General features: G+C 32.6%; 1 protein-coding gene across 1 annotated transcript in view; it reads right to left on the reverse strand.

The window, feature by feature from the left end:
• The window catches only part of Not1 (CCR4-NOT transcription complex subunit 1), a gene marked incomplete at its 5' end in the record, with an annotated part of 130,106 nt that overhangs the window by 60,706 nt on the left and 45,922 nt on the right, over window positions 1-23,478 (reverse strand). The window contains 3 exon segments of the mRNA XM_085825142.1: window positions 14,936-15,173; window positions 18,221-18,288; window positions 21,144-21,242. Coding sequence (XP_085681268.1) covers window positions 14,936-15,173; window positions 18,221-18,288; window positions 21,144-21,242 — 405 coding nt within the window.

The raw sequence follows: 23,478 nt of genomic DNA on the forward strand, positions 1-23,478 counted from the left end.
GACACCAAGACTCCATCACAGGTCATACAAGTGTAGTGTTGAAACTTTCGCCAAACGAATCAAGGCAACGTGCATGCACTTTGCCTTGAAACCAGAACTTTTTTTTAGAACTAGTGATGAATGAATCATTATTGATGCAAATGATAGCATCTTTTCTGTGTTGTACATATAATTAGTAACATGTAGTGAATAAAAAATATGTTATTACTCTAAAAGTACTTTTTGTGTGATGAGTAGATTGTCTTCAATTAACAAGAATATTCCTGCTGTTATCTGGATTAGAAAAAAGATCTCTTGACAAGATTTGATAAGACATGGGCCCAGTGAAGAGGCCACAGCTCCTTGGGGCATAACGGTGCACAGTTTGAGAACCACTTTATTAGAAGCAAGATTTGGAAGTCAAGATGTTTTGATTAATAGATAGTTATTGAAATAGGATAGTTTACTGAAAATTAACCAACTCAGAAATTCTAACAATATTAAGGAAATTAGAAAACTATTCGATTACTGTCAGAATCATATCTGCATGTTAGAAGCATTAAATGTTGCAATTAATACTTACAAAAGTATTCTATTCTCAATTCTCTTTAAATCCCTCCTCTCCGATTTTATACTTGAATATACTAAACACAAAAAAGAAAGTTTAAAATATGATTTACATAATCTAATGGGATTTACTTCTGAGCAATTAAGTGCATGGGAAAAAAACAGCTTTGTCAAATGTTCCATATGTAGTACGGCTTACTTTTCAATAATTCGTTGCAATGTTTAGAATGATTCCCAGGGAAATAATTCTACAGACATTAATGAGCATGAAAATGACAAAGACCATGTACTGACAAATAAATCTTGTATGAAGTTACTTAATTTGCAAACTTTAGTGGTAAAACTTAGCAGAGGGAATGGAATTGAAAAATATGTGAGAATTTTAATAGTGATTCCCAGTGATTTTACATTATGAAGTATACAGCTAATATCATGAATTAGAAAAGAAATTATTTGGAATTATGTGAAAGAATTATATGGTAAAGAAGAATTAATCCATGGTTTGGAGGAATTGAAAAGAAAGTAACTTATAGTAAATATTTAATTAGATTTAGTAGTCTTCTTGTTTTATCAGTGTAACTTTCAAGCTTTAGATCTATATCCAAAAATATGTACTAATATTCCTCAAATTGGTAGAGACAGGCATCTTACTGAACTGCAGACATGCAGAATTTATTTAACTGTCATGCATAATAAATCTATGTGGATTTTCTGTATGAAAAATAGTCTTTAGAAATTTCTGTTCTTACAGGAGCATATGTAGCAGAAAAGCTTCTAACAGGGACGGTTAAAAACTCATATGTGAGTTATCATGTGTACATATCAGATTAGCATGAATAACCATAATCATTTAGTTTGTTAATCAAAAATTCATTGAAGTGTTACAAAATATAAAATCGGTAATAAAACAAATTTCAAATTAGGGCTTACACATGCCCATATTCTATGGAAGATTACGTTATTCAAATTTTGATAGCTATAGGTCACATTGCAATTCATGCAGATCCTACCAAATTTGGGCTTCCAGATGCCCATATTCGGGTGGAAACGCACGTTATTCAAAACTGGATGGCTCTAGGTACTGTTGTTTTATCAGAATGCGAGGAACATAGATTCTACGTTATTTAATTTCTTTATATATAATACAAGGTGAAAATTTGAAAAGTATTTCCCCGTTTATAGTTTTCAACGCAAAATATTAAAATGAAATTAATAGTTCTTCAGGGTAAATTGCTCCTTTGGACTTAAAAAAAAAAAAAAAAAAAAAAAAAAAAAAAAAAAAAAAAAAAATCAGTTTAAAATTATCTTGTCTTACAAAACCATTTAATAAGATTCAGAAAAAGTAGATAAAACTTCTTAAATAAATAAAAAAAATCATTCAAACTGTACCGAGTCCCCTTGTCTCGTTGAAGATGATATGCACGTCTTTAGTTTTAAATTGAATGGTATTTCTGGAATACCCAGCATCAGATAACACTGTGTGTACTTGTTTACAAATTTCTGTATTTCGTTCAGTTCCATCTAATTTTTTTGGACGATATTGTATCCCCAGATATCTATCAACATGATTGTTTCACTGACAGTCCAGTGAGCAGTGAGTTGCATGTCAGCCATGTTGTTTGTTAAAATTAAGTAAACTGCACAATGCAGTATGGGAAATCTTCCCATTTGCCCTGCTCCAGAGAGGTAGGAATATTCTACCAAGTTCTACCTCCAATTCGGCGAGGCTGTTAATGCTTGTTTGCCATGTGAATGAGACACGTTGGAAGAACTGGTTTCCGCTGTCGAATTTGCTCTTGTGAATGGGGCTCTAGTTAATGGTGCTAAAATTTTGGTTTTATTGCACCTTGACTGGTTAGGAATAACTGATCCTGCCATATCCCTTCCCTCACTGCAGCACTGAATTATCATCTCAAGAATGTTCTGGATTCCCCAACAAGAGGTTGCTACGAAATTAAATTAATCAATGTATGTTGACAACTTTTTCTTCAATAGTGGACACTACTGAAGAATTAAACAGTTCCATTAATGTATCAAAAGAAAATTATGTCGACTGTTGAATTTGATTTAAGGGGATGGTGTTTTCCTGGAATGCAAAATCCACCAGATCTAGGATACAGTTTGGAAACCTTGGTTAAATCAAAATGGTGGAAAGGTCCCTACTGGTTGAGAAATGGCCCAGAATAACAGCCATGATCTGAAATTATGCCAAGTCTTGATGTTATAAGTGTTGAAAGGAAGAAGGCAGTAATTTCAACAGTTGATTCAAATATTATGATTGAGGTTAATTTTGATAAAATTTCCTACATACCATTTTAAAGGTAATATTTTGGATCTTTCATTTTGTAAAAATGTCAGATTAAGTCCAAAAAACTGTTTGGAAAAATTACAGCAGATGAAAAGAGCCAAATTAATTCTTCTCATATTAGTGCAGAGTGAATCATTTTCTGGATTAGAGGACAAAAGATTACATCCTTTAGCTAATGACTGATTCCAATGGAATCCTTTGGGTTAAAACCAGAATTCTGAGAAGAGATGATACAAAAACTTTTCAACTTCCTATTATTCTTTGTTCTAATCATCTTATTGTAATAAAATTAATAAGAGTTATACGTGAAATGACAAATCACACAGAAAAACAATTTTTGATATCTGCTTTATAAGAATGATATTAGATCTTGAAAACATGGAAGAAAATGGATCTTGAAAACATGGAAGATCTTTGAAAACACCATTTTGAGACTCTCCTTGAAGACCAAATAAGAGAAGCAGCAGTCTTTGAGATCATAGATGCTGATTTGTCCGGCCCATTGATAGTGTAGGGAAATCAAAAATCGTGGATAGTTAGTTTTACTTATGCCATTTTTATATTAGTATTTTATAAACTGATTTTCTCTTTATCGACTGAAAGTTTCAAGTGCTTAAATGTTTCATTGCTAGATGCTGAAGACTCCATACCATCTATTCAGGCAATGGAACAAATTTTACAGGAAGTGACCGATTATTCAAATGTTCAAACCGGAATAAAATCTTGGAAGATGCTAGTATCCATAGAATTACAAGGAAATTTCTTCCATTATCAGCTCCCTGGTGGAAAGGATGGTGAGTGATTAACAGGAGACCTGAAAAGAATTCTTTACAAAGTTTTGGGACAATAATCTATCAATCATGGAGAAATGATAATTTTGAGCTACTGTGAAACAACAATGATCAGTCATCAATGAATATATAAAAGGCTTACAAGGTCTTCCAGCCCTTTTATTCCAACCACTAATGGGGGGGGGGTAATTTCAGCTTGCAGTGTATTTTTATTGCCCTTTACTACAAGACACTACACCCTTATAAACATTTACATCTTATCACCGTGATTCGAATATGAGCCTAATGGTCATTAACAAACTTAAACAACATAAAAAATAGTAACCTATAGCATGCAAGCCAAGACAGCTATGAGTGCGGCTCAAAATTGTGATTTATGAAATAATAAAGTATTTATGATCTAAAGGGTATCAAAATTTACCAAAAAAAAAAAAAAAAAAAAAAAAAAAGCTTACTACTTATTTACATTATTAAACATTTCTTTCAATGTAAGCTGTTTAAGTTGCTTCATTTTTTGTGCTAATACTTTCTCTTTAATTCTGTAGACAGGCATAATCTTTTGTTCAGTTACATTGTTGAAGTCCTGTAACTGCTGTTTCGCGAATTCCGACTAACATGTCAATCAAAATTACATTTAGCTATCCTTCACTATACATATTTGGTTATGCATTATGAGCTTGGCGACTAAAGACAAGGTGTTCCGTTAAATTTTATCTTGCTTCTATCTCGCACCGAGACAATTAAGCCTGAATTGTATCAATTATTTATTATACTTATGTCTATTTCTTGCACATGCTTACGAATTATTAAAGTTCTGAATAAATAAATTCCCACATACACTTAAGCCTTATTGAATCCAGATTTGCAGATTTAATCCTTATTGCAGGTGCTAGATATCTTACCCCGCCTACTGCATCTCTGTGGGTCCTAAACTCTGCGTGGCCATACGAGCCTTGGCGCTGGTTCTGAGTTTATGTGAATAATAAATCAGTTATTCTTAATTCAAATAGCCTTAAATGTAATCTTTAAATCTATGAGTATCATTAAGAAAATCTATTTTTAGCATATGAAAAGAAATTTTTGGTAAATATTTCCTCGTCAACATTTCTAGCACATTTAACTTAAAAGCTGTAATCATCGCCAAGCGTAATGTCAATATAACAGGTTACCATACTCCATTATTATTCAAATACTAACATAAAAAAAATTGCTTAGGCATTGCTACATGAGTTATTACTCAAGTTGTCATGTTTTGATAAACATGCGTTGATGAAAGGAAAGTATAATAAATAATGATTTGCCAGGTTTGTGTCAGATCAACAATGTATCTATGTGGAATGTTTCGGTTTCAGATGTTTGCCAAGCAGATACACAACAACGGAGCCAACCTATCGATCATACAAATTTAGGCTAAAATGATTGTTTCTTCAATAACAAGGTATTTTATTTAGTGTCGAGGTGAAATTAAGAAAGTATCCATAGGATTACAAGGAAATCTGCAGATGTTTTATTATGCATGGAGGGAGGAATCAAATGTGCATGCGTAAAGCCTAAGAGAAAAACATTGTTGTTGGTTTTTAGGTCTGGATTTTAGATCATTCTGGATATTGGACGTCCGGATTTTGGACTTTGTACTGTATAATAGGAGTTGTTTTCTACACTGAAGATTGAGATTAGAATCTGCTCAATCTGGATTTAAAAATGTCTTTTTGAACACATTTTGCAGCTAAACAAAAAAAAGAAATCTAATGTTATTTAAAAATAAATTCAGGTATTTAATGTTTATTTAGCAGCACACATAAGAAAAACGTATGTGCTTTAAATTTTATGATGGTATGTCATCATACAGCTAGCATTAGTTTCAGGAGTATGAGAGAGAAAATTGCCTGAAATATGAATGTATTATTAACGAATAAGAAATAAATTTAGAAAAAAGAAACCACATTAAAGGATATAAATAACATTAAAATAAAGTTAATTACTTGAAGATTAAAAATTGAATTACAATAATCAATGATATTTTGGCAAATACAATTATATAAAATGGTTAGCCTAGATGACTGATTACTATTTCTTTTTAAAATTTTACTGCAAAATGACAAATAAGGCATTTATTAAAAAGAAAAAAAGATAGAGTTTGTGGTAAAATCCAAATATAGCATATGGTCTTGACACATTTTTGAAAACTGTTGGCAATGCCAAGATGACCCGTTTACTGCTTATCATAATGTCGCCAAATCCTGTGTGTACTAGGATTAAACCAATTTTGTTTCATACGAGAATGGAAAGGCATTTTCTTTCGTTCAACATGCATTGCACAAGCATGTCTCTCGAGGTTACTGGAAACTTTACTGCTTTTCTAAAAGATATGATTAACCTTTTCCTAGGGGCTGAGACATACATGTCCCGAGCAAAGTGTACGGTAAGTCGGGGCTCGGGACAGTTTATCCTTGGTCGAAGGGATAGGAATTCTAACACTTGAGGCTTGACGACTATTTTACGACACCCTATCGAGTGCATTATTTTGTGGGATTCCGCTAATGGATAGGGGTAATTGACCGTAATTTGAACCCACATGGCTTGTTTGCAAATTCGGTGTCTTCCGGGAAATATTTTCTCGAGAGGAGAAAATAAAAAGACTAATTTGTTACTTTGATTCTCGCGCATTTGTGTTTTAAGATCTTTTTTTTCAATTTTTATTTTCCCTTTTGCAAATACCGTTATAAATTCTTTGAGTTGATATTTATCATTTTTTTTAGTTCGGCATCAAATAATGGCTAAACGCAAAGGAAATTTTCTTTGTTTCATTCTTTTTGTAATTGTTTATTTCAATTTATTCCAGTTTTTATCATGCATGTAAAGGCAGTGTAATGAATATAAACGTTTCAGGTGATGAACATTAATTTTAATGTTATTTCTAAATGACATACATTCCACGACTACTGTTTACTTGAGTGAAATTTTGGTTTGTTATGTTCTAAATTATAACTAGCGGCTAAGCGGATAAAATTTCTTTAACACTAATAATTCAACCCAGGTTCAAATTTCGAAGAACAGATTGACTGCATGAACCTTTCGTATTCGTTGATGTACATGAGCCAATTTCCTTCGAACGTCCTCCACGAAAGCCCCCTTCGATTAGGCAAATAATCTTTTCTTTGATCAGACGAATGAAAATAAAATTATATTCGAAATAAGAAAGCTATATTTATGAGCGTCTCATAACTGTATTTAGAAACCCTTCCTTTTATGAATAATTTTGATGACAAAATGAATTTCGACTGTGCGATAAATGAAACATGAATTTTTATTAAAGCAGTTGGTGAAGAACATTTTATAATTCAAAATTTTAAAAAGTTTCAAAACTTATTAATTTATCGTTGTTATATGTTTGTATCTATAAGATGATATCTGTATCAATTCTTTCAGAAAGTAGATACGTTAGTTAAAACATTAAACATGGGAAAACACATGAAGGCTGCCTTTATAAGTGAAAGAATGCCTTCGAGGCAAACTTTTAAGGGAAACTATCTTGTATTCACGTTTCACACGGGGCAAACAATGAAAACCAACCATGCAGCCAACCCAATCGCCTGGCCTCGAACCCAAGTCGAACTTACCAGTATTCAGCAGTCTTGACCACTCAGTCACAGGTATTGTTCAGAAAGCAATTAATTTTTACGTGAGAATTGTATTTTGGAGCGAATCAAATGATATATTAGGATACTAAGGATGTATAGAGTAATTGAGATGTGTAATATTTTTTAGTTCCCTGAATTTAATCCTCAGTATAATTCTTTATTAATATACATCAAGTCAGTACCAATCTTCATTCCGAACTTCATTCCTCCGAAAGAAAGCAACAATAAAAAGCTTGAGATCTGTAAATTTCGCATAACAATCCGATACCTCAAAGGCGCTATTTTAGCATTCTGAAAATGTAGATCATAAAAAACTGAAGAAATATTTCTCCATTCGACAAAAATCTTTATTTTAAAAAATTTTAATGGGTTTCTGAATATGCAATTTTGCTTTTAAAGAAAAAATGCAGCAACAATATAAATCGACGAACAACTATTTCCCTTCTATTCTAAGGTAAAAGCAATATATAATATCTCTAAGTGGTAAACCTAAATTTTTGTTATTGAATAATAATTCAATATTATTTTCTTAACCTCCAGCATTTCTTTACCGAACCAAAAACTGTAAAGCGGTTAAAAAAAAGATCTTATATCCCTGATATGAAGGCAGATCAGGTCTGGGAGCGTATTTGCAACGTCACATGGAAGAAAAATTTATTAAAAAAAAATCTTATGTCGTGCATTAGTAAATTTTTGTTAGTGCATGTTTGTTAGTGTTGTTCAATAATGATTCAATGCACAAACGCAGTTACCAATTTCTTTTTCTCCAGAAATGAATTTTACAGAAGTGTAAATCCAATAACACTCATTTGTGAACTCGAAAATGCTTTCTAAATGATACATGTAATAATTAAACTGTATTTAATTTGCTCTTCAATATCAGGATAATTATAATACTTAAAATGAAAATGTATCTATTGTTTGAAGGATATGTTTGAATATTTTAAATCACTAAATTCTCTATACAAGTCAATATAGGTACAAGTGGACCGAAAGGAAATGCTGACAATTTCTCTGCCTGCGAACAAAAGAGCACTAATCACCTCGTCGTTAAGACTCGACCTGAAAAATTTTCCTCCCTTTCCCTAACCGCTGAGCAAAGAGCCATCAGTGAAGAAACACAACTATTTTTCGAGCCCACGTGAAAAGGTTAAAAGATAATTTTCTAAAAGATATGACAACTGCGAAAATTGGCTGTATGCCAGCTGCCCGAATGTTGTTCATGTGATACATAATTCGCCAAGAAAGTGAACGATTTCAATGTTAGTGCACAAATCACTTTTTCGGATCACCGTATGAAATTCCCAGACTTTTCTCGATTTTGATTAAAATACTTAAATCCACAATTTTATTGTCAATTTTCGAATTCCCCAATTTTTTTTTTTTGGTTTTCCAGGTAGTGTGGCAACTCTGCTGTTACAGTTTTCAATGTACATATGTAAACTGATGAAAATATGGTAAATGTTTTAATAAATTACAGTTAATACCATATACATCCCATCACTAATATTTACAGTATCGATGTTATCAACATTAAAGAAATATTTTAAGCCAAATGAAGATAAGAACCTGCACAGGAATATATAGTGTCCCATTTTTGCCACTAGATAGATGGTAGGGCATATCTTCCTTTTCTTTTTCACTAATTGAGTTTTGAGAACGAAACTAGATTTGGAACCGCTCTGAGGAGTGTAAAGACGAAACTTCAGATTCAGAAAACAATTAAAATGTACTGTCTTAAAATAATTATCACCTACCTCGTAAATAGTGTATATTAGTGTTTTATTTGAATAAATAAGTAAAAGACAAGATGGCCTGTTACTTCTAATAGAAACTCTTACTGGAAAACGTGATTATTAGAACCTGGCACCGCAAACACTGAAGATGCAGCAGGTAAGGAATTTTACATTAATTTTATTGTAAATAGAAGAACCTGATGCAACATTTTTATGGTGCCCGAACAGGGACGCCAGGTTTTTTGAAAAGTTCTAATAAAGTGAATTCAAAAGCTGAATATTAAAATTGAAGATTTTAAGACTTGTTCTTGAAGTATTCAGCAGAAGAACAATTTTGTTTTCTAAGTAAGAGTTAAATAATTCTTTTTCATGAGATGTATATTTTGTGTAAGTGTTTGAATCTAAGAATATAATGGCAGAAGAAAAAGTAGATAAATTAAAAAAGAAAAGAAGTATCTTAAGAACTGCCGTTACAAAATAGGAAAATCGAAAGTGAATTAAATAAATCTGAAGTTAGTATTAATGAGCTGGAAGAATTTTTAGAACAGCTTAATGCTAAAACCGAAACACTATCTAATGCCGATGTAGAAGTTGAACCAATTCTGAGTGTAGATGAATTCGAAATTACAGAACAATATCGCGAGAAGATAACGTTATAGAAATTCAGGCTTAAGAAATGGATAAAGGAACTTAATCATGACTTAAGTGAGAGGATTTCAGCAGTTTCGGTCCAGGATAATGACTTAAATGCATCAAACACTCAGCAAAATATAAAAGATACAGCTAATGTTAAATTACCAAAACTTTCGATTCCCGTAGTTCATGGAAACATTAGTCAATGGCTTACTTTTTGGAATAGTTTTGAGTCCTTTATACATAATAACGAATCATTGAACAAAGTAGACAAATTTAATTACCTGAAAGCTGCTAGCTTAGGAGGAACAGCTGCTAGTTGCGTTCAAGGACTTCTGTTATCGCCAAAACATTATGATTCAGCAATTCAAATCTTACACGACCGTTTTGGAAGGAGAGACATTCTTATTAATGCACACATGAATAATTTGCTGAATGTTGAATCATTAAAATATGCGAATGACATAAAAACATTTCGTAACTTGTATGATAAAGTACAAACACAGATTAGACGTCTCGAAGCGTTACATGTTGTATCGGAATCTTACAGCGCTTTGCTGTGTCCGATGATTTTGAAGTTATTGCCTTCAGAAATAACGCTTGAATTTCATAGAAAACAAAATGTTGGCACCGATTATAACATAAAAGATTTAATGTCATTTTTAGACGCAGAGCTTTCATCCCGCGAACGCACAAGGTCAATGGTTTCGCAGCAGCAAAAAGTATCCGATCGGCGACAGTCTCCTCCCCCCCCGCAACGAAAAGCGCACGTGGTATCACAAATAGACATAATAAACCGAAGATTCTGATCGCTACAGATTTGTTTACAAAATCCGAATGCAGGGAGGAAAATATGAATTGCGTCTTCTGTAATCAATTTCACAAGATTTATGACTGTAGTTCCATTTCAGACTTATCATTACATGAAAAAAGGGACATTTTAAGAAAAAAATGTGTTTGCTATAAATGTCTAAAACCACATCATTTAGCACGAAATTGCAGAACAAAAATAACTCGTTCTACTTGTAAAAAACAACATGCAACTATTACGAGTGATAAACAAAATCCTTCTGTCGAGGTTTCGAAAATTAAAAAAGACGAAGAGATAGAAAATAAAGTACTTTCAAATCAAGCAGGATGTTCAGAAGTATATATGCAAACTTTAGTTGTTCACATATATGGAAGAGGGAATAACCAATTTGTTTGTGCGCTAATTGACACCAGAAGTCAAAACTCAGACTTACGCAGGTATGCAGCAGAAAGGTTACAATTAAGAAGCTTGGGTGAACAAAGTGCAACCCACAGACTTTTCGGTGGCATAGAAGTTTCGGAAAAACATAAACGTTATAGAATAAAATTAGGTAGCATAGATAAACGGTATAATTGCAAAATCAATGTATTGGATGAAAGAAAAATATGTTCTTCAGTCCCTAAACTCAAAAATATACACTGGATTGGGGAACTTAGAAGAAGAGGAATTTACGTCAGTGATGTTTCTGAAAATGGAAATTACAGATTATTCCAGGAGAACCCCCATGAGATTCATTTCTTGTTAGGGGCATATGTTGCTGCAAATTTATTTACAGGTAAAATCAAAGCTCTTCCTTGGGGAAGATTAGTTGCTGTAAGTACAAGACTTGGGTGGACAGTCATAGGGAAAGAGAAACTGACAATTATGAAATAGAAAATTCCTTTTCCATGCTTTCGTTATCTTTACATATTTCTGATGCCACGCTGTCAGAAATGTGGAGGCTTGATGTTATCGGAATAACAGATCCAGTTACAAAGAAGGCTAGAGAGGAAAGGGTTTTGCAAGCAAAATTACAGTTCCAAAATTCTGTATCTCTAAACAAAAAGGGGTGTTATGAAGTCGCACTTCCGTGGGCGGAGAATCATGTACCACTCTCCACCCACAAGGATTTAGCTTTAAAACACCTACAATCTACCTTTCAGAAACTTCTATCTCAAAATTTATTTTCTTCATACAATGCAGATTTTAATGACTGGTGTAACTTAGGAGTGATCGAAGAAGTTAAAGAAAATATAGCGGTTGACTATGGACATTATTTGCCACATAGACCGGTGATTAAAGAAAATAGCTCAACACCAATTCGACCGGTGTTTGATGCATCTGCGAGGAAACAATCGTCTACTTCTCTAAATCAGTGTTTGAAGAGTGGACCAAATTTGATAGAACTAATTCCTTCTCTTTTGTTGAGATTTCGGGAAGGCAAGTTTTCTGCTATAGCAGACACTGAGAAGGCTTTCTTACAGATCAGTGTAAAGCCTCAAGATAGAGACTGGCTTCGGTTTTTCTGGTGAAATGATGTGGAAGAAAAGAAAACGAAAATATTTCGTCATACTAGAGTAGTATTTGGGGTTAAGAGTAGTCCTTTCCTTTTGGCAGCTGTTATAGAATTCCATCTACAAAAGTACATGAAAAATTCTTCATTATGATACGGAGATGACAGCTAAACTTTCGCGCAGCTTCTACGTAGATAACGTTGTTGCCAGTTTTGACAAAGAATCACAGATGATCCAGTTCATCGAAAAATCTCGAGAAATAATGTATGAAGGAAAGTTTAATCTTCGAGGTTGGTTACATAACGTAGATAACTTGAAACAGGAAACTATTTCACCCGTATTGGGTCTGTTATGGAACTCTCAGAAAGATAATTTAACTTTGAATCTGAATTGACTAGAAGGTGTTGGTGTATTTAATTATGGCAAAGCACACTAGGGCTATCTGCCTAAGGGGAGGGATGATTTCGTTGAGGACTTTCTAAGGGAAACTGGCTTGTATACACGTTACACATGGGGAAAACCATGAAAACGCCCATGCAGACAGCCCGTTCGCGGGATTCGAACCTCGACTGAACTACCAGTGTTCAGTGACTTTACCGCTCAGCCGCTGGTGGGCGAATTGGCTAGAAGATTTTGAAATGGATATAATAACAAAGAGAACAATTCTCGCCGTAACACACAAAATATTTGATCCTATTGGAATTGTGAGTCCTGTTCTCTTGTATCCTAAAATATTGTTGCAGAACTTATGGAAAACAGGAATTTCTTGGGATACTGAAGTCGATGAGAGTACAAAACAAAATTTTGTGAATTGATATAAAAGCCTTTTTCTCTTAAAAGAAATATCCCTCCTACTTTGGATACATTCCAGAAAGGACAAAGAAGTTCTGCAGCATTCACACCTTCTGTGATGCCAATGTGTATGCTGCTGCAGTTTTCTTGAGAACTGTGACGAATTCTGGAGTTGAAGTTCATCTGCTGGCATCGAAGTCTAGAGTAGTTCCCGTGAAATCTATTACGATCCCTCGTCTGGAATTGATAGCTGCCACGATAGGTGCCAGACTATGCTCTTCTGTTTTAAATGGTTTACAATGGCAAAATGTGGAAATGCATTTTTGGACAAATTCTACAACAGTTTTGACATGGAAGAGATTGTCTGGGCTGTCTTTGTGGAAAACATAATCAGGGAGATTAGGAAACTGACGGATCCAAAAATGTGGAAACACATTGCTGGAACAAAAAATCCAGCTGACCTCCCATCAAGAGGTTGCACCGCCAAACAACGTTTAGTAGTTAAATGGTGGGAGGGCCCCGATTGGCTGAAAATGTGTTAAGATCGATAGATTGGAAGGAAATAGAATGTCATTCAACTAGTATGAGAGTACAGTGGAAGTTTAATCCCCCAACTGCTTCATGGCGGGGCGGTTGGTGGGAGAGGTTGGTACAAACCGTGAAGAAGATGTTGAGAAATGTTCTCGGAAAGTCCTGTGTCTCTTACGAGGAAATGTTGACTATACTTTGTGATATCGAATCAGTGATTAACTCAAGACCCCTTACGTACCTTTCAGAAGATCCAAATAATCTTACGGCACTAACTCCTTCAATGTTTCTACAAGATGTGCACGACGTCGGAGTGCCAGACTTAGACTACCTGGATATCACCAATCTGACAAAAAGATACAAGTTCTTGCAGAACTTAAGAGAACACTTTCGCAAAAGATTTCGTGATGAATATTTAGCTATCCCAGTGCAACGATCTACTCGGACTATCAACAAAAATGACTTGGTGTTTGTCGGCAGCGACAACAAGAGAATAGATTGGCCAGTAGGTCGTGTTGTAGAAATATATTCTGGGAAAGACAACGAAGTATGTGTTGTCAAAGTGAAAACTGCAACGGGATAACTCTTAAGACCTGTGAAACGTAATTATCCTCTCGAACTTGATAGACCTAACTTGTTTAGTGACTTCACCATGAAAAGAAAGAACTCTGCCGATAAGTGCGACAGTGTATGAACTATCAAACTAGATATGGATGTAAAACTGTAAAACCTGTTACATATTTTTAAATTGTTATTTTAATTTTTGTTTCTTTTCAGTGTTTTAGAAATTTAATTGTCCTAACAGTAGTCAATTGAAACATGTTATCTGGATATGGTATGAATGTAATGCAGAAAATGTTTAGATGTGTACTACTTCTTTGTAAGTATTAATTTTAGAGCATTAGTTACTTTTCATATTTGTGAAAGTTGTACTTGAATTTTTGTTTGATTATTGATAAATTTTGTTTTGATTTTTCCATCTTATCGAGGTAAAATCAAAAGGTGGGAGAATGTCCCATTCTTGCCACTAGATGGCGGGCATCTCTTCTTTTTCTCTAAGCAAGTTCTGAGAACGAAGCTAGATTTGGAACCGCTCTGAGGAGCGTAAAGACGAAACTTCAGACTCAGAAAACAATTAAAATGTACCGTCTTAAAATAATTATCACCTACCTTGTAAATAGTGTATATTAGTGTTTTATTTGAATAAATAAGTAAAAGACAAGATGGCCTGTTACTTCTAATAGAAACTCTTACTGGAAAACGTGATTATTAGAACCTGGCGTCGCGAACACTGAAGACGCAGCAGGTAAGGAATTTTACATTAATTTTATTGTAAATAGAAGAACCTGATGCAACATATGGTGTTTATGAATTCAAATTAACCTTCATGTTTACATACTGCTATCAAAATTAAAAAATACACAATGTAGGATTAATATTTTAAAAAAAAAAAAAGCTTAACACTGTTCAAAAGCTAAGATTATAAAAACATCCAGAGTGACTGCATTGACTTTAATTCTTACTTCTAATTTTCTCATAATGTTTCAAAATTTTTCTAGGTTTTTCTAATGCATATTTGAAAGCTATTGACAGATGCTAATATTATTATCTCTACATTAAAAAGGAAGTTCTCAGCAAATTCATATGATTACAAACCTGATGAACAAAGAGCGAAAATGCTTTAGTACTATCCCTTCCAGCATTAGGAGCGTGGTACATGTTCACCCATTCTCGCAACAGGAACTCAGTTTTTTCGGAAAGACCTGGTGGATCATCGAATTCTCTTGCTTGTGTTATTCCAGAATACATCATAGACATTGGACCTCCCCCAGTTGTACGATCTAAAAAAGCAGGTTCCCCAGTATTTCGAAGCATCTCTAAAAGTTGTACTAAGCTGAAATAAATGAAATTTTACGTTAAACTACTTTTACCGTAACTTCTAAAAATATCAGCATTTTAAAAATGTAAAACGTTTATATAAATATAGATTATAAGCGTTGTTTATACACAGCTTGTATCACTCACAAATGATAAATGGGTGGCGATCGGGCATAAGATGAAAAGGGGGGGGGGACCTTCTCAACTAAACCTGTTGAAACTAAAGCTAACTTCTTCTAGATTCAGAAATCATATACTATATGATCTACTGCTTTTGGTCAGCTGGGTTTAAAACTGTTGTTGGAACTGAGTTAAGATTCATAACTGCGACTATTTTTCTAAAGAATTCACTAAAAGAAAAATTGCTAGCTTAAAAAAAATATTTGAACAATTGTTAATAAAAGTATTTTTTAATAATCCTTTAAACACCTTTTTTAGCTTACTAAAATTATCAAATGAAATCAGGCTTGATATATATATATAAAAGTAAAAAAATTGCCATAAAACTATTTCCAAGCCTTTTATATGAGAAATTCTTCCAGCCAGTCTTAGATCACATATTATGTTGTTCTCAAAATGGTGGGCCACGTGCCGCTTCCCATAAATTAATTGGCATTAGTATGCGAGTTTTATGGCAAGAATTTATAGATTATATTTTAACCACTCCGAGTCCAATTTTATATGATTTTTGTTACTGTTACAAACAAACAAAAGTAGCACCCCCAAAAGATCTACAAATGGAGCAAATTTACTCTGTAATATGAATCTTGCTGAAAGATTTGAAAACAAATTCAATACTCTCAGTAACCATTTTTTGTAATAAGAATAATTGCTTTGTTTAGGAATACATTTTTGTCAGAAGGTTTTAACACCAGCACCTTCTGAAAGATAGGTGGTTGGAATTGTAGACATTTCCATAACACAAACCACATTATTAGATGAGGCACACTGAAATCAGAACTCGCATGATGCATTGATTTTGCAGGATTTCGTAAAAACTTTTTATTAACTTTTGCAACCACTTTGATTTTGGCTGCTATTCGTCCTTGATTTGTTTTCTTTTACTACCAGTCTTTATCTACCTGAAACTGCTTCACCCACTGTTTGACGGTGTGATGATGTAGTGGTTCTTTTTCAAGCCCAAATGTTTTTGTATGACAATAAACGATGGTATTTCAGTGCATTCCAAATCACAGTATGCTTTCTACTGCATGGATGATGCCATTTGATTAACAGTGCTTCTAGGAGCGACTTTGTAACTAGACTTTTTTTTTTTTTTTTTGCTGTTGCCAGACAAAACTTGTATAATTGTAGTTTCAGAATTAACTTGTTTTGACTTAATAAATCAATTACCTACAATGCTATTCTTTTTATCCCATTCACTATAAAAAACCCTATAATAATAATAAAAGATAATACATTGGCTTTATTTATTCTCAGTCTAATCCCACTCAGAAAGTGTTTGTTATTTGTTTAGTTTTAGTTTAAATAATTTATTTAGCGGTTAATTCAACATTTATTGAAGAATGGACAAGAATTATTTGAAATAATGTCTGCAAATTTAGCTTTCAGATGCTAATCTTATATTCCAGAACAGAAAATAAATATAAATTGGAATTTTTTCCCCTTGCATTATTATTATTATTACTGCTTATGAATGTTTAAATAAATATTTTAAAATTACAATTTTAAATTTACTAAAAAATTTGCTTTGGTAAAAAAGTTTCATTTTGTAATAAATAAAATAAGATTTTGACAAAATTTGGCTTTTCAGCTGCTTTCAGATTGTGCATTTGACCCACAGACAATTTGAATTTGAGATCACTGCCATAATATATCATGAACCAAATTTTTTTAACTCAATTATCGAAAATATTACATAAGTTAAACCTCCCTTGAACAAATAGTCTATTTTCTTTGCAATTCTTCTAAAGTCATAATCTGAAATTATCTCCAGGCCATTCAGGTCATATGATCCAAGTCACTTCTATTGAAACCTTAAACGTAAAGTAATCTGTACTTCTGCAATACTCTGGATCATTTGAACTAATCATACTTTAGTTATTGGAGGCATTTGAAAATTTATTTCACTAGAACATGTAATTAATATTAGAAATAGTATCTAAACTTTTCTTAAGAAAACAGCGGCATTTATCTGTTAAACATATTAATTTCAATTAAAAAATATTAACTAAGATCCTTTAACACTGAATGAAAAACTAGATATATTTTAAGAGAAAAATTGAGTTGCACATAATTTGGAGTTTGAGCTCCCATCTGAGTACATAACTGCCATTCCGAAATATTTTAAATATAAGATGCAGTCAACAAATATGCAGCAAGAAAAACACAACTGAAATTGTTCATTAAATAAGAGAATTAGAACATGGCTGCTGAAAAGAAAACTATGATATTTGTATTAAATATTACATCTGATGTGTATTCATAATTTAAAGTTTTCTTTTCCTTTTTGTTTCTTCAGCAGAAGGTTTATTTTCTTAAATTAAGTTAAAAAAGAAATTATGACATTAATACCTAAAACCAAAAAACTTAAAAACATAGTAAGGTGCAGCATGCGCCTAACGAAAGCCAAAAGTAGGGGGGGGATGTTAAAGAAACAAATCTGATATCAGTTATTATTAAATGAAATTATATTGCTATTATTAAATGTTAATTACAGTCAAAAGTTGTTAATCCAGACTCGTCGGGACTTCGGCGATTCCGGATTATAGATCATCAGTTTAAATCTGGTAAGATGGCATGCAGAAATTATAAAATTAAAAATATGAAACCGTAATTTATGAAATACGGAACAATTATGATCTAAAGGGTATGACATTAATACCTAAAACGAAAAACCTAGTAAGGTGCAGCATGCGCCTATTCAACGAAAGCCGAAAGTAGGGGGGGGGGAATGTTAAAGAAACAAATCTGATATCAGTTATTATTAAATGTTAATTATTAATTTTATTATTAAATGAAAACCGATATTATGAAATTAAAGTGGGTGTAAATTAAATATGCAGCTTTTAGTTTGTGTTAGAAATTATAAAATTTGCATACCCATCTGGATGTTGCCGTGGTAATGATGCTATACGAGCTAAAGTTTCCACCGTATTATAGAGATCAACCTGTAAGGACGAAATATTTTAAATTTTTGTTCTAACATATTAAAATTATTTTTCTGACACATATATATTTCCTTGTCAATTATTTTCAATAAACAAAACATTTGCTATTTGGAAAGTCTGATAAATCATTATTTTATGCACCAAATTCAGCTGACTTTTTATTTACTCAAACATTTGTGGTTTCTCTTTTTAATACTCTGCAGTGCATTAATGTCTTAACTAACCTGTTAACTTGAGTTTTTCATGCAACAGAAATGAATATGAATTACCATGAATTAAAAATTCCAAATAAAGAATTTGGTACTTGTGTTCTTAGCTACCTTGGCAAGAGAAAACAGTACTGGCATAATTTGGGCTTAAGGTGGTGTATTTAATTATGGCAAAGCACACTAGGGCTATCTGCCTAAGGGGAGGGATGCCTTCATGGAGGACTTTCTAAGGGAAACTGGCTCATATACACGTTACACACGGGGAAAATCACGAAAAAACCCATGCAGCCAGCCCGTTCGTGGGATTCGAACCTAACTACCAGTGACTGCTCGGCCGCTGGTGGGCTCCAATTTGGGCTTAACAAAGTGTGATTTCTTGCTAAATGTTACACGCATGCACAATGAAGAAACTGATTATGGTAAACAATAACTACTTCAATATTTACACAAAGTAAGTTACTTAATATATACCTACAGAACAGAAGTTCTCAACCAGAGAGAATCTCCTCCTGGGGTAAATGTGGCCAGCCTTTCATTTTGTTGTTAAGTACTTAGTTTCAGTTTACAAACATAAAAAACTATTTTTATTCAAGTTGTGATATTTATGAACATTTTCCATATTTTTGGTTGTTTAATCCTTACTGATATTATAAATACGAATGCGAGTTTGTTTGTTACGCTTTCACGACTTAATTACTTAACCGATCATCATGAAATTTTCAAAAAATATTTTTGATATATTAGAAAAGGTTATAGGCTATAAAATGTCTTCGTTCGACTTAAATTAGACGAGATATTAATGAAAAACTACTTTTTCCTTCATTTTTCACTTACTTTGTTGGGTTTCCCCTATGAAAGGGATTTGGCTACATGCCAATTTATACTTTCACAAATATCTATGGAACGCCGATTAGTTGAATTTCGAGACATATATCCGCTGATTCAAAAAATTCGTCGGAATCCATTGATACTATTCTCATTTTTGTATGACCTTAATCAGCTGAGATATTAATTGAAAATTCTGAAAACGCTAATTTGAATGTGACTCAATAGCGACATTAAGGATTTTTGAGTCTTCCCGCTTGGATCCAATAAATTGGTGATAAAAACTATAACTTTTGATCTAATTATCCAAATTTCTTGAAATTTAGAAACTTGTGTTGCGCTCTGAATGATAGAACCAATGGTGGTGTAACTGTTTTTGGCCGCTTAATTATTTTCTGCTTAATCACATATGAAACAATACTCCGCTTGCTATTGTTAACAGCCTGCAATTCGAAAGCGATGGAGGGGGGGGGGAAGGAGTCGGTATCTGTTCAACCGTTGGGTTGGCAAAAATTCAAAGTGCACTGATTTACACGTGGAAAATCATTTTAATATTGATAACTTTTAATTAACTTACTGACTTGAAAAAATTATCAACATTTCAACTTTCGTGATATATTTAATGTTCTATTTCGTATTTTTTAAAAGATCTATTCATTCGTGTTATATATTTCTGTTATTGTTGCTTGAAAAATTGGATTTACAATTTATATTCTTTACATTTTACTGTGTGTAATAAAAAATTTTGTTTTATCATTTTAAGGCGCTGGAATGTTCTTTATTTTGAAATTTTATGCAGAGTGTATTTTTAAAATCCATGCAGAGTTGAAACTTATTTAAGGACATCAACGCAAGCGATGTTGCGGGTAAAGCTAATTTATAAAATATGTTAGAAAATATTTCAAATCTACATAAGTGCATACATATATTTTTTCAAGATTTGGAAAGGAGGAAATGCATGGTATTCTAGCAATGGCGAAAGGAATACTTGGGCAAAAAAGGGTTGAGAACCACTGATATAGAAGGAATTCATTAAAATAAAAATTTGCATTTATTTTTTCAGTTAATATTTTGTGATTTATTACAGTATTTAATAAATAGTAAAATTCTATTCATTATTTTATTTGATACAGTTATGTTAGCAATTTATTAAAAAATAACATATATAAACATAGTGGTAAATGAAATTGTTAGAAATTCTTTTCTGGATAATAGCAATTGCATTAATAATGCCTCAAACACATCATTAAGGACAACTTACTTGGTAAACGTTTTCTTTTCCAACATATGAGTACATATTATGCCAATTTTCACAATTTTCTTGGTTGAAAAAATGACTTTTCTTAGGGGGGGGGAAGACTATAGCATATGTTTAGTTGATGGCAGATTAAATAGTTATGCAATATAAAAATTAAGTAATAAAATATTTGCAATGAAAAACTGCTCTATTTTAAAAGTGAAAATCATTCAAATACAAACATAAGTTACAGGCATACATGAAAAACCACTATATTTCAAAACAGAATAATTGCACATGTGCACGTTGATAACAGTTAACATTTCTTTCTCTCCAATGAGCAGATCAGTAAACAGTTGTTTTTCACCAAGGCAAGAAGACAAGTACCAAACATTTTATCTACTAAGGTCTATCCATACTTTGAAAGATGCCTACCCAAAGAACAGCTGAATTCCCAGTCATAACTTTAACATCAGAAGTACTTCATCTAAATAAATTAATTACATAACCACTTCCGATTTCTCCAACAGAAATACACAGTGCCCAGCAGCTATAAATACAAATTATAAAACCAGACCACTTACTTCAGTTACAATAGCATTCTGCCGTTCATCCAAAAGATACAACTTAACTAACTGCATTGCAAATTGGACAGCCATGATGTTCATTCCATTCTCCATTGACTACAAGAAAGAACAATAGAAAAGAATATTTATTAAATTGGCTATTAAAATTACTCAATATAGTTATATATTTCAATATAATATGCCCATACACACACAGTAAAATATGTGTAACGCGAAAACTCTTAATACGAAATATCGGTTAACACAAAAAGATATTCTCTCTGGACATGAACAAAATACGGAAAACACCAGCTTCACAGGCAAGATTTAAATGGGGTGTGAAATGAAAGAGGAGGTGGTTTCACATGTTTCGTACAAAGGAAGCTAATTTGGCTTCGAAATTTCCCCGGAATAGCCTGTGACACAAGCCAGTTTTGTTTATCTATGCTACATATGCCACACAAACATTTTATCTCTCATTAGTTGGCTTTGGAATTCGGTGACAAGTACATCACAGTGCGAGTAAAAATTTGTGAGTTTGGTTCATATGTTGCACTCTGCATGTCAGTCTCTTAATCTATTGCACTCTGCATGGAATTCAATGACTCAAGGATGAATGAAAACTGTTTTCTTCATATCTGATTTTCAAAAGTATCAGATTCTTTGGCTTAAAAAAAAAAAAAAAAAAAAAAAAAAAAAATGGAGGAGCAGTATATTGAAACTGAGCTGGCACTTAATGAAATGTGTGAGAAAGTTTCTGTACTTTTGGACTATCCTACTGTATTATCGGAATAATTCGTTGCAATAATTATGGCTGACAAAGACATTTTGGAGTCTGTTCAAAGCTAAAAAAATATCACTGATGCAGATTCCGATAACGAAAATGAAATTAATACTGCAGCTCCTCTTCCCACGTATCCGAAATGAAGACTATCATGAAAAGCATGTATAGTTTATTTAGATACAGATTCCAATGGTGAAATGAATAACAAAATGGATGACATTGAACAGTTTGTCAACAGTCTGATGCTAAAAAAGACAATGCAAAGAAAAATATCAGATTATTTTCCAAAATCTGAATAAATATTTTGTTTTTCAAAAAACTTGAAAATTTTGTATTAAATCTCATTACATTCTTGTGGATGTTTTAGTTTCATTGATTTTTATTAAATACATACATACATAAAACGTTGTTGTTGGTGGTTTTGAAGTCTGGATTTTAGATCATTCTGGATAATGGACGTCCGGATTTCGGACTTAATACTGTACATATAAACATGTAAGATATAACAAAATACGATAGCTGCTTTAAAAATAATTGGCGACCTCCTTAAGATTAACAATTCTAGATTTGGCACTCTCCACCTAAATTTATCTGTTCTCCCAAATTCGAGATTCTCCTATGATTATATACAATCTAAAATTAACCAATCATAGCTTAGAGTACTTTCTGCATGTACCTAGTATAAGTACCGCTCATATATAAACTGTGTCATCTTCTATCTTTTGCCATGCCAAAATCCACGTTGCTTTGCTTGCCTGTTTAAAATGATATCACCCCATTAATCTGTGTAAATAATAAATTATTATAATTGTTTATGATAAAAATATATAGTCTTCGAAGAATTATTTTAATGTGCCTGGAAATAAAGCTGAACTTAGTTTGGTATCAACATCTTCATCCCATCTTGCTGCTCTGCTATCATGACTAAACATAAAAATATAATACATATATATATATATATATATATAAATTCCCCATTAACTTTCCACCGACAGTTCATTTTTTAAAGTAAGAATAAGGAAATGTGCATTTTAAAAACTGGTAATTAAACATATCTAATTTCTAAATTTGATAATTAAAATATCTAATTTGTAAAACTAAAACATAGATATAGTTCACAGCAGTATATACAAATTCTAAGAATACATTATATATTAAAAATTTAATGAAGATGGCAATTATAAAGACTTGATTTGAAAGTCTCTATTAATATTCGTTATGCATCTCTACAAAGCTGTGACAAATCTTTCAGTCCAGTTGCTAAAAATAACAACTCTGGCCTTAAGATTTTTATTAATTAATATTTAATTAAGAAAGGAGGAACTCAACATTTATCTATAAACAAAAGAAGAAACTTACTAAAATTTAATAATACAGTCAAAAGTCGTTAATTCGGACACCCATAATCCGGACCTCAAAGCTTCAAACATTCTGCGCATGCGTCAATAGACGCATGCGCATAAGACCTTTACGGCTGCGAATATGCTTGTGTGCGTGCGCAAAATACGTTTACGAGTGCACGTTTAATGCATAACGGACGGTATAAGCTAAGCTAAAATTATCTAATTA

Source organism: Stegodyphus dumicola, chromosome 10, assembly GCF_044657685.1.
Source record: "Stegodyphus dumicola isolate Sdum_Otavi_A_Nest chromosome 10, ASM4465768v1".
Lineage (NCBI taxonomy): Eukaryota > Metazoa > Arthropoda > Arachnida > Araneae > Eresidae > Stegodyphus > Stegodyphus dumicola.